Genomic DNA, 13678 nt, shown 5'->3' on the forward strand with positions numbered 1-13678 from the left:
ATTTATAAAACAACTATTTAATAGTCTATAAACTATTTTTTATCATGAGCTTACTACAAAGGCATAAAATATAAAAATAAAAAACACAATTTTTCATTTGACATTTCTTTTGATAAATCGACTACAATTCCGAAGTCATAAATTGTGTAAAATAAAATTTCCTTTGGACCGCTCTTGAAACAAAATAGTAAATCAAACGTTATTAACAATAAATCAATCCCATAAAGGCAAATGGCAAACCTTTCTGCTGCTTTTATTCTGCCTAAGAACTGCAGAGCAAAGCAAAAAAGCTCCATTGTTTGCCGGCTTGATTTTTATATAGGACAAAAAAGTGGTTACTAGAATACGTATACTTTTATTAAAAAATAATTCGATTTTTTTTCTGAATATATGGAGAATAGGGAGATATTTTCTCTGTATATATCTATTAGTAAAATTTATTGATAATATAATTAACCTATAAAAAGCGCCAAATACGTTCAACTGAAGCAGCTAATATCGATTTAAAAAGTTTAGGTGACATCAATAAATAAGTTTCTTGTCTCGCATGTACCACATCTTGCATATTGCAACTTGACACAGACCAACAAACCATTAAAAGGGATTCTAGTCAAACAGCATAAAACTACTGTGACAGCAGAAGTAACAGCATAACTCAACACAAAATGAAAACTAAATTGTGCAATGATCATAAAACCGGGACACTTGAGGTTTAGAAGAATGTGGTATAGTCTGATTAATCATCGTATACATTGTTTACAACGTAAAACCTACAAATGACACGTACACGAAATCTTTAAAGAATTGTTAAATGCAAATGGTGGCCCAATACTTCATTAATAAATAAATATTGTGTATATATCGGGTGTCAAATATCATTCGTACCTTGGTACATGCATCGTATTTTGTTCTTTCATTGTCTTAAAAATTGTGAAACTACTAATTTTAAATATTAGATGCATTATTAGATTGAATGTGTAGACATCCAGAAATAAAACGAAAGAACGGCGTTAAAATGAATTACCCTTGAATGAATGGATGGAGTATCATAGTGCGATGTATTATGTGATACATAGCAAGATATAATACATTATTGTGTAAATTTTCTTTTTATATAATGATAACTGTTAATATTAGCAATTAAAGAGTCACTGATTGTTATTTGTAACTGTTTAGTAGACTAGGGTTACGTATAAATGGTTAATTTTAATAATAATTACTAACGGATTGTAAATGATTATATGCATCAGATCATCAGGTAAATTCTTAAACGGTGAAGTTATTAATATAGGATTTGTTTGAGTTATGTTTTCAGTCATAATGATAACAAGCACATCGAATTATTTATTTATGATCTTTAGAGCCATTTAATCTGAAAAATGAATTTGTTAACTTATCCGTGAAAAAAATTCGGTATCCCCTAGCTTAGACCAGTACCTTCCCCTTTTCTCAGGCCACTTCTGAGTTTCAACAATAGGTCAATTAAAGTCACATCACTTAAATTAATCAAAAGTTGGATCTACATGTAACAGGTCAATTGAAAAGTCCCCGGCCTACCATAGTAAAGCACATTTTTTTGGCAAAATTACATTTTTTTATTCAACATAATTCCTTCAAGGGTAATACACTAATTATAACGACCCTCCAACTTTTCGATACCATTTGTGTTGTACGATTTGTTCTTTGCTTAAAATAGGGCAGTTTCCGCGATCACCTATACATTCGACTAAAATTTCTTCCCAGCGAGCATTATTTTGAGATCTGAGGACAGGAAATAGTCACTGGGGGCCAGATCTGTGGAACATAGTGAATGAGGAAGCAATTTTAAGTTCAATTCATGGAATTTTGTCAACGTTTTCACTGATTTGTCACACGGTGCATTGTGTTGGTGAAGCAGCACTTTCTTTTTCTACAAATGCGGCCGTTTTTCGGCGATTTCACCCTTCAAACGGTCCAACAACGCTATGTAATAGTCGCTGTTGATGGTCCTTCATTTTTCAAGGTAGTCAATGAAAACTGCTGTCCGACTGTTGCATTTTCCCACGCTTTGGAGCGGGTTTATCGTGTGCAGACCACTCGGATGACTGTCGATTGGACTTCGGAGTGAAATTATGGAGCCATGTTTCATCCATTGTCACATATCGACGTAAAAACTCGGGTTTAATATGCTTGATCATCTTCAAACACTACTCCGAATCATCAACTCGTCGTTGTTTTCGGTCAAATGTGAGCTCGCGCGGCACTCGCTTTGCACAGAGCTTTCTCATACCCAAATATTCGTGAATGATTTGATGTACACGTTCAGTTGGTATTTTTAGAGTGTCTTCTATTTCATGCAATTTCAATTTACAGTCATTCAAAATTATTTTGTGGATTTTTTAAATGTTTTTGTCGATAACAACCTCTATTGGACGTCCACTGCTTTCACCGCCTTCGGTGCTCATTTCACCACGTCTAACTTAGCATACCAATCCTTGATCGTTGATATGTCTGGGGCAGTATCTGGAAACTCGACATCAAGCCAAGTATTTGCTTCAACTGTATTTTTCTCTTCAAAAAGCAATATTTTTTCAACACGCGAAATTCCTTTTTATCCATTTTTTTTCACAATAACAAAAGTTGCTTCACTCAAAATGCTATAATTCACAAACTAATGATCCGACAGCTGTCAAATTTATACACGCATCTTTTGAGGGTTAGGGCTAACTAAAAAACATGGATATAATTCTAGTAGAACCATCTATTTGTCAGGCCGGGGTCTTTTCAATTGACCTGTTATCAATCTATCTAAGTTCAAAAAATTTAAAAAAAATTAGATTTTTCACATTTCCACTCCTTTTCTGTATGAAGGATAAGAAAATTCTTAAACTTTTATAAGTTTCGAAGCTCCATGCTTTCTGAATTGTCGAAGAACAATTTTTTAAATAATATACTGTTATTAAAGTAAAGCAATATTTTCAACAATAAAAGTGCAAGAAAAATTTTACAAACTTTGTTGTGGAGTCTTTATTTATATACGAATTTTAATTTGCTATTGTTTATTCTCGGCTTATCAGATTATAATTAACGACATGCTAATTAATGCCGAATAATGAATGGAACTTTTCCATTTATTGTTTTACTTGAACTTTCCAGTCCAACAAATTTCAGGTAACCTATAACAGTGTAACCTATTTTACAAGTCACGCTCCCAGCTTGGCACATTTTATACTATACATTTAATGGTGTGATTAATTAAACTCAATAAGCATAAAAATTACTGGATTCAGGCTAATTATTGCCCCCAAAGTATTATTTATAGTAAATGTCTCGTGACTGTGTATGCATGTCTACAAAAAGAAAATGAAAAACTGACGTAACATACGTATAGATAAGGCTGTTAATTACTTCATAATTTGATTAGTAAGACATGCATGTAAATGAATAAATGATGATTTAATGTGTGGGTGTTTCATTTTTATACATTTCCTTATGAAAGGATTGATAATCCGAAAAAATACGCAATTTAAATGTTTGTTATTATTAAGCTTAGTTTTTAATAGATTTTTTATATACAATATTTAAGACTCAAGTTTAGCAATTTGGTATTATTAGTTTATTATATCATCAATCATTCAGTTATTCTTTAGCTGAGGAAACACTTGAGAGATTTCGAAAAATAATTATTTTGCATTTGAAAATACAGGAATGGTTTGGAGAGCTTACAAATTTTAATAATAATATATGTATAAATATATAATATGTATAAAACATTTCAAAAATTAACAAATATTTTAAACCGTTGAGAGAGATAAAAATGGAGCAAATTTCAATATTATTGTACTGTTCCTATAATTGATTGAATTTTATGAATTAATTCTAATGCGTAATATGAATAATAATTATTGGAATTATTTTAATCGCTTCTGATTGAACAAAACTTATAATTATTGCGAATTAATTACTCGCAGCTTTTATTAACACTTGAATAAAAGTTAGTAAATACTTTTATATTGATTATAAAAAATATTTACTGGGAAGTAGAGCAGACATATTTAGTACTGCTATCGAAGAAGGGATAGCCATCGCCATATATAGTACAAATGTGATGATGTTCATATAACAGGTCAATTGAAAAGTCCCCGGCCTGACACATTGATGCCGCTACTGGAACTAAATCCATATGTTTTTTAGCTAGCCCTAACCCTCAAAAGATGTATGTAACATATATAGTATATTTGACAGCTGTCGGATCATTAGTTTGTGAATTATAGCATTTTGAGCAAAGCAACTTTTGTTATTGTGAAAATAATGGATAAAAACATTTCGCCTCTTGATAAAATATCGGTTTTTGAAGGGAAAAAATTCAGTTGAAGCAAAAACTTGGATGATGCCGAGTTTCCGAATACTGTTCCAAGAAATTCAACCATCAGGGGTTGGTATACTAAGTTTAGACGTGGTCCGATGGGCACCGCAGGCGGTGAATGTAGTGGACGTCTAAAAGGGGTTGTTACCGACGAAAACATTTAAAAAATCCACAAAATGACCGCAAATTGAAATTGAATGAAGTAGCAGACACTATAAAGATATCAACTGAATGTGCACATCTTATCATTCATAAATATTTGGGTATGAGAAACCACTGTGCAAAGTAGGTGCCGCGCGGGCTCACTTTTGACCAAAATCAAAGACGAGTTGATGATTCGGAGCAGTGTTTGAAGATGATCAAGCGTAATAAACCTGAGTTTTTGCGTTGGTATGTGACAATGGGGGCTCACATGGCTCCATCATTTCACTCCGAAGTCCAGTCGACAGTCGTCCGAGTGGATTGCACACGATGAACCTGCTCCAAAGCGTGGGAAAACCTAACAGTCGGCTGGCAAGTTTATGGCGTCGGTATTTTAGGATGCTCATGGAATAATTTGCATTGAATACCTTGAAAAAGGATGGACCATCAACAGCGACTATTACATAGCGTTATTGGACCGCTTGGAGAACGAAATCGCCGAAAAACGGTCGAATTTGTAGAAAAAGAAAGTGCTGCTTTACCGAGACAATGCACTGTGTCACCAGTCAGTGAAAACTATGGCAAATGAAACAGTTGCTTTCGCATCCACCGTATTCTCCAGATCTGGCCCCTAGCGATTATTTGCTTTCCTCAGATCTTAAAAAATGCACGCTTTGAAGAAATTTTCTTCAAATGACGAGGTGATCCCCGAAACTGAGGCCTATTTTGAAGCAAAGACAAATCGTATTACAAAAATAGTCTCGAAAAGTTCAAGGGTCTTTATAATCGGTATATAACCTTTGAAGGGAATTATGTTGAATAAAAAAAACTAATTTTGCCAAAAAAAGAGTTGTACTATGGTGTGTCGGGGAAGTTTCAATTGACCTGTTAAACAGTATTCATATAAATCCATAAATATTCCGAAATTAACAAGGAAGAATATGAAATATTGTACTAAAGATTTATTTCCTGTATATTGGAAAGTTTATGGCTTCCTATCAAACATACAGTTTCATATTCTGCTTTGATGTCATCTATATGTCTGGTGATTTTATATTATTCAGACATTAAAAGTTTTGTACTTTTTAACTACTTTCCTTTATTTAAATTTTACCGCTAATTTAATAATAATTGCGTCTGAATATTTATGCTTTAATATTTTATATCATAATAATAAATACTAATAGGTTATCAAGTTCATAAATTAATTTATATGCCCTAATATACATTTATATTCAGCTTTATTGCTTATTTGGGGTAGATAAAATATAAGCAATAATATTAAATATTGTATGTCAGTTAGTCTTTGTTTTATACTGGTTATTAAATTCGTTAATTAAACTTTGCAAAGTATTAAACCAAAAAGATACTTTAACTGTTCGTGTATGAATTTATAATATAATTTAAATTTAATTTAATGGCATTGTAAAAAAGTGTAATTAAAGATAATTTAACTGAGTAGTATATTTGTACAAAAAAATGTCAGGAATTCGGTGAAAAAAATTAAATCTTACGATATCTACGATAAATTAATCCCCAAAAGGCAAGGGTCTTTACCGTCATTACGTGCAGATGGTTTACCTGTCAGGAGTTTTGCGGTTTTATAAGAACTCGTATGTTTTCGACATGAAAAAGCCTTTTATATACTTACTTTGTTTCGGAATGGAATGAAAAGGCTGCTAACCAAAGCAAAAAACCGCATTGTTAACGGCTTTTTTTATGTATAGGATGTAAAATGTGCGAAACGATTGTGGAAGATCATAATTTCTCATATTGTGTTTCCGAAATTAAAGGTTGGGATTTGATAGTTTTATTTTGATAATTCCACCGAATTAAAATGTTCCGAAAATCTAAATAATTTTAATTTCTTTATCTAAAGGTGAAGTCAAGAAATAAGGAAACAAAAAAAGCTATATAAAGACTGGGTGTGCTTTTAGCAGTTAGTTTTAGATATCTTGAATTAGTACGGATTAACTAACTATTTAATATTGGCTGGCCTCCTCTTGCTAGCAAAATGCGTTATAGAGGTATTGATACTACTAAATATTAAGTTGTACGAGTGGTGATTGGAAATATTTTTTAACAAATACAGCTGCACTGAGTATTAATATGGACACTGTGAGTAAAATCTCTAAAAAACTGAAAAACAATATATGTTGGATTCACGAAAGAGAATTCGTCCACATGTAAAGTGGCTGATGAACATCAGGTTGATGTTGGCTCTAGTCATAATCAAAAATATGAGATTTATGAAAAAAGTATGCATTTTCAGAAAACTTAGGAACATGCAGTGTTTTTGGGCGAGAACTATTTGAAATTGGTACTAAAATTGATAAATATAAATTAAATGTTTGCATTTTACGTAATTTACGTTTTTTTACAGACAAACCTGAAATATTCATGACAAATGGTGGCATTATGAGCAAATGCTTGCTTAGAAATTAATAAATTTTAATTGCCTTGTGATAGCGAAAGTGACAATGACTGTAAGATTTTTGTTCAATAATATTTGTATAATTGTTAAGAATATATATGAGCTTTTAATTGGAATATATGAGGAGATAATGGATACTAATTCTTTTACAGATAATATGGCAAATACATTAAGGGGAATAACAGATACACCGGCAATAACAGAACAATATAAAGAGAAATATACTCATACCAAAATGATTTGGCAAAGAAATGTCAGATGGAAACATAGCTACGAGGGAAATAAAAATTAAACGTAAAAAGGCAAATATGCTTTCTAACGAAAACAAAATGCAGTACTTGGGTATACAATTATATTAACTGTAATTTGTATCCTTAGATAAAATAAACATTAGATGTACTGTAACGTGAAAATAAACTTTGTATTATAACATTAAATTTGTTATTATTTCTCATTTTATTAAATAGTTGAGGCAACATTGCGACTTTATGACCTCATAAATTTGACGTTTGTTTACTGTTATTTTAAAATGACTATATTAATGTTCCCACACATCACACCGTCAGAATACTTGATTATTATTTTAAGGTTGATTTGATTATTGATTATTGTTATTATTACCTAAGAATAATTAAAACTATAGGTTCAATTTATGTGCCTATATGTAACCGATTTATCCTTCCTATCTGTAAACGTTGTATGAAAAAAATATGTTTTTATTTTCTTAACGAGCTTTATATTTCTTTGTTGTCGGTCAGTTTTTCCATTTCATCGGTGAATCATACACAATTAATACACTTCATGACATGTTCCCCAACAAAATAACACCGCAGGGAATAACGGATGTTTGAGAAACGTGAAATCGATAAACAAATGCGACGGTGCGTAAAGGTACATTCTCCGGACGAATTTCTATGTTTTTTTTTTCAACAATTCAACATAAAAAGAAACAAAAAAGACAGGATGGCCAGCAGAAATAAAGAACGACTGTCATCCTTAATAATTTGGAGATGTTGTCGATTCGACGATCCATTCATGTGGGGTTTGACAAACAGCTGACGATTACATGAAAAAACCGGGAAATTTTCGGACGTAAAATTTAATCAAGAAATGTGGGATAGCGTGGGTTTTATTCAATATATAACTGTCATTTTTATTCAGTAAAATGTACAGACCAGCCTATCTCTTAAAACTATTAGAGTTTTTATGACATGTAAAGAACTTTCTTGACTCGAAACATAGTGTATATGACTCTGTAGGCTTGTCTTGGGTAAAATTGAAAACGATGTTGTAAATAAAATACAATTTATTCTTTCCCTTCTTTGCGTAAAGTAATTCACAAGATGAGTTTGTTTATTTACATGAATAATGTAACAAAAATATAAATTAAGTAAAATAGAATATAAATCGATATTGATAATCGTAATTGTGAAAAGAGTTATGAAGAATAAATCGTATGTCTGGTTTAGCTAATATTAATTCCGTCATCGGACCCAAACGATGGTTATACACACGACATATTCTTGACTTGATTCTTGACTTTCACTCACAATACATTCCTTTCTTATTAATTTGACGTCTCTCTTCTCTCTCTCGATACTTGACTATTCTGACTTCTTCTGTAATTCTGTTTTGACTATTGTCTTGCTAATTCTGATCTTCTGTTTTTAGTTCTTTAATATTTTCTCAATCTCGCTGCATCGTATTTTATCACTGAAGCTCCTTCTTCCACAAGTTCTTGGTGGTAGTTGAAAAGGCCGGGTCAAGAAACCCTTTTCTGTACCCCGATTCGTTCAGAATTTTGCCTAGGAAGAGACTCTTTCAACTTCTCACGCCGATGGAACACGTATGTTACAAACTTAAGAAACGCTCGAATATTTCGCGATCTTGGACCTTCTTGAAGCTTATGGTTATAGTCATCATAAGAGGTCTTCTACTAGGTCTAACCTACACGTTTCGTCTAGCCACGATACCTGAAACCCAGTTATCCCTCATTAACACTCGACAACGAGTCGATGACATGAATCCCTTTTGCTAGCCACGTGTTTTCTATTTCAGAAACAGAAAGAATTTTAGAAGTTTAGATTTCTAGTTTACATATTCTATACAATGGGATATTTTATATTGTCTCAAGTTATAATTTTTTCCCATGTCAAAATCTTTACAAAAATGAAACAATTAAATTGTTTAATAAATTAAATTGTTACTGTATAAAATAAAAAACATTATAAATTTTGTAAAATTAAAACTAAAAACAATTCTGGTATATATTCTTGGTAATATTGAGACTGTAGAAGGAATGGAAGGAAAATTTAAAAGATATATCAGTGAATAATTTATTATTAAGATTTTAATTCATGGATAACAGGTTTAGATGAAATAATAAGTATGATGATTGTTTAGAAGGAGTGTAGATGATGGCGTTTTGACCATCCAAGTATTTAACATGTAGTTAGTTCGACAGATTTAGCTCTCTACAATTTTTGATGTTTTTATCTACCACAAACGGATATAAAGACCTTTCAGGAATCCACAGTATCACTATAGTGACGAGTGAGACCCATGGGACTATTTAAAAAAGATTAATTAGATATAATAAATATTATTAAAGGAGATAATTCCACCTATAAATCCTTTTTCATTTATTTTACCCCATTTCTGTTTTGCTTGCGTGAACTTACTGAATTATTTTTGTATATATAGTGACTGAGTTAAAAATAATGTCACAAAATTTAATTTTAAAATACGTTATATAGTTCTGGGAAATGAGTTTTGATTTACTGCTTTTAAGTAGCAAAATGATTGTATTGTACTTTTACATGTAACATTTTTTATTGACTACATTAAAATGGAATTAAATATTAATAACCAATATTTCGAATCTGTAAATGTATATATTGGAAATTCTGTATTTTGAGTGAAAAGAAAATAAAGAATAATCGAATATGTAAATAAAAAAGGTTTCTTTCGTCTTGTGCTTCATTGAATATATTAAGATCTTGACATTTGGAACTACAGTAATATGAATATAACATAATAATAATTTTTATTTTTGATATTTTGCTAATTAACATAACTAAATTATTTTAGCTGAAATCAACTAAAATAAAAAATATTTAAATAGTTAAACCAATTTTATTTGCAAAAATATTCTGTTGGTCCTTGGTGCCACTTATAGCCTGATAATATATAATGCAGGCTTTTCTTAATGCCTCTATAAACTATTTAATAACGCATAATAATATATAAACCTATACATATTTTACGAATAATATTGCTAATAGTTTTTGCTTGTAGTTTTGATTTTTTTATATTAGTCGCGAATAAGAATAGTTATGAACAATATAGAACAATATGTTTAACATCACTTAATCACCAAATTCTATTTATTGAGTATATAATTCTGGTTTTACTTTGATGAATTCAAAGCGTTTGGCGTCCTTTATGTTTAATTTTTGGTCCTATAAAATACTAACTATTTTATATTTCTAACATATTTGTTAATTTTACTTCTAAAACCTTTTAAATAAAAATTTTAAGTGGTTTTTTAAAGGAAGTTTAAAATGCATTGTCTTTTATAGTTCCAAAATATAATAGAAGCAACTTTTTATAGTTTACAAATTGTTGACTGGTGCTAAAATAGTTTATTGACCAGAAATTTAATTAGGTACTTTTTTACGGAAAAGCTAGATATAGAGATAATAAAAAATAGGAAAACATTAGAAAAAGTAGAAGCATAATTTTTGAATATGTTAGATGTTAGCTGGACTTGAAACTGTGAAAATAATTGCAAAATCAAATAGAATTTCTTCAACTATACAATACTTTTGAAAACGCTCTGTATTGATGTATTATTGATAAAAATTGATATCTTGTTATGACCACGAATATAGACAAGACTCAAGGATATCAATTGTCCGATATCAAATATTATTATCGAATATTACCGGTTGGAAGTTTATGTTTAATGCTTTAGAGGATATTTTGGATGTGGTTATTTTGATCTATTGAGTTATCAAACAAGATTTTCGCAGAAGATAGCTAAAGATATTCTTTCATTAATGTGAAAGTCTGTATAATGTAAATTTGTGTAAATTTAAATTTTATAAAATCTTTTAAATTTATTAATAAATTTTAAGATATCCAGTTTATCCAAATTCAATTATTATACCTTTTTGCATATCTAATAATGTTATTTGTGTTCTTGCTATTAAGTATTATAAATTAAAGTTATGATAATTATATGTGCTTTCATGTTTAAAATGATTCATTGAATTCGTTGATTTCTGTTTACGTCTCGAAATAAACTTTAGAACTTTTACGACTGTCTTTTACGACAAGAGTCCTTTACCAATAGAAAAGGCTCGTTCTACCTTTACGAAATTGTATAGCCGTTCCTCACGCAAGAACCGTATCTTAAAAAGGGATTTTTACGTCCGTCAGAAGACTGTAAATGAACTAAATATTTTAACAGGTTTTTGTCGTTTAACGAGGGTGAGTGGGCGTGAATTCGTGGTTTTACCTGAGAATATGCTGGCTATGGCTGCGATGATGAAACTGATGATGACTCCGGGGCCAGCAACGTTTTTTGCTACCATTCCAGCTACCAAGTACATACCGGTTCCTACGCAACTGCCAACACCCAATGATGTCAGGTCTAGTGTGGTGAGACATTTCTGAAAAAATGAATGTGATAGATTTTAAATATCGTCATAGCACACCTGTGTTTTTAAATTACGGTATATTTAGAACCAAAAGAACTTTGATGTATGTTGGACGACAACTTCTACGTAAAATATCGATATTTTTTGAATAAATATTGAAACTTGTGTGAATCTGCAGTGTGGTGCCATATGGTTAAGCAAACAAATTTAATACCAATATAATACAAACATATCAAAATTCTTTGGAACATTGGTTTAAAACAACATTGCAAGCTTCATGGTATATTAGAAATCAGAAAATCCTAAAAACCTTAGACCTAATTGTATTTATGGTTAGCGAAAATTAAGCAATTTGCCAAAAACACAAAATGATATTACTTGAATATAAGAACCTTAATGTTAAACATAAATGTTGGAACCACTCGGCAACAGTTAACTTATTTGGAGGTTGAAGAGTGAAAACCCTTTTGAAATATAGTGTGTCAACTTACATTAATTATTACATTTGTACATATATTATATTATATCTATAATTTAACATTTCGTGATTGTCACTTATGTTAAGTGGAAATACCTCCATTATATACTATTTGGTTTGATCAGTTTGGCTTTGAAATATTGGGATATCAACTTGAATACTAATATTAAGTTTAAGTTACTAGATAACTACAAATAGTTTTAATATATGTGCCACGTATTTTTAAATAATGTAAAGTTTGGAATTTAAAGGCAAACTTGAGTGATATATATATATATATATATATATATATATATATATATATATATATATATATATATATATATGTATATATATATATATATATATATATATGTATATATATATATATATATATATATGTATATATATATATATATATATATATATATATATATATATATATATATATATATATATATATATATATATATATATATATATATATATATATATGAAAATGCAAAAAATATATGGTATATATAAAAATGATAGAAACGTTATCATTAGTTACACAATCAGTACATATATCATTACAAGTTAGATAACTTATGATTATAACAGATCATATAAAAGTAACTTTAAATTACCAAAAGCCAATATAATTTATTAGCAGGACCTATCCTAATATGATTTATTAGGATTTATTTATTATAGGATGCTTATTCACTTGATATGTTACAAGTGCTTCATTAAGATCTTCTGCCTTAACTGCTATATTCACCATACATAGTCCATGAACTTTGTAAGGCTTGTTATCGTGAGTTCTTGGCCTTTTAACATTTATCTGTTGTCAGAGAGTTGTGTTGGTATAAAATTATTTGTCTTTCTATTTATTTTTTAGTGTTTGTTTGTGGTGAAATAAAGTTAGCGGATATCTTGTCATCTTTATAGATCATCTGATAAAGATATAGAGTTAAAATATTGGTTTAATATATTTATGTTATTTTATGTTATTTTCTTTAGTTAGTTCTTTTAAATAGTTAGTTTTTGTGTTTTACACTAGTATAAACAATTAACTAACTTTCCATCTAAACAGTTTTTCTTTATAAATTTAAGCATTTGAACGCACGTAAGTCGTTCTCGAACAAAAATTACAACAAAAAAGAAAAAGTTGACTCATAATTTAATAATTTATGACTGACACTTATTTATTCGAGTCATGTACCACATTACTAACTTACCAAAATTAATTCAAAGAATATGTCTGCCCTAGCGATGTTGTTTTCTTAAGCATAAAAAGACTGGCATATAAATATAATAGTTCTCAAACTAATTTACAATTCTAAACAGTTAATAGGCTTAAACATTTGAAAACATCTGTGTTACTTCCGAATAAAAATTAATTAAATTACAACTTACATATCTTTTTAAACTATATTAATCTATATTAAACTATATTAAACTATATATATATATATATATATATATATATATATATATATATATATATATATATATATATATATATATATATATATGTAAATTTATTCTATCTAGTTAAATATAAATATATTTGATAATACATTTTATGATGATTTTGGATTCATTTTACTCACAGCTTAATATTTTATGATGTCTTTGTTATATTTTCTTAC

The 13678-nt window shown here is 29.5% G+C and overlaps 1 protein-coding gene across 1 annotated transcript in view; it reads right to left on the bottom strand.

The window, feature by feature from the left end:
* The window catches only part of LOC143193160 (solute carrier family 7 member 14), a 166937-nt gene that overhangs the window by 64122 nt on the left and 89137 nt on the right, over nt 1-13678 (bottom strand). The window contains exon 3 of the mRNA XM_076399171.1: nt 11443-11596. Within this exon, the coding sequence (XP_076255286.1) occupies nt 11443-11596 (154 nt within the window). The remainder of the gene's footprint in view (nt 1-11442; nt 11597-13678) is intronic.

This window comes from Rhynchophorus ferrugineus, unplaced genomic scaffold, assembly GCF_030347505.1.
Source record: "Rhynchophorus ferrugineus isolate W39M unplaced genomic scaffold, kcgeb_rfMv2 rfM3, whole genome shotgun sequence".
Classification (NCBI taxonomy): Eukaryota; Metazoa; Arthropoda; class Insecta; order Coleoptera; family Curculionidae; genus Rhynchophorus; species Rhynchophorus ferrugineus.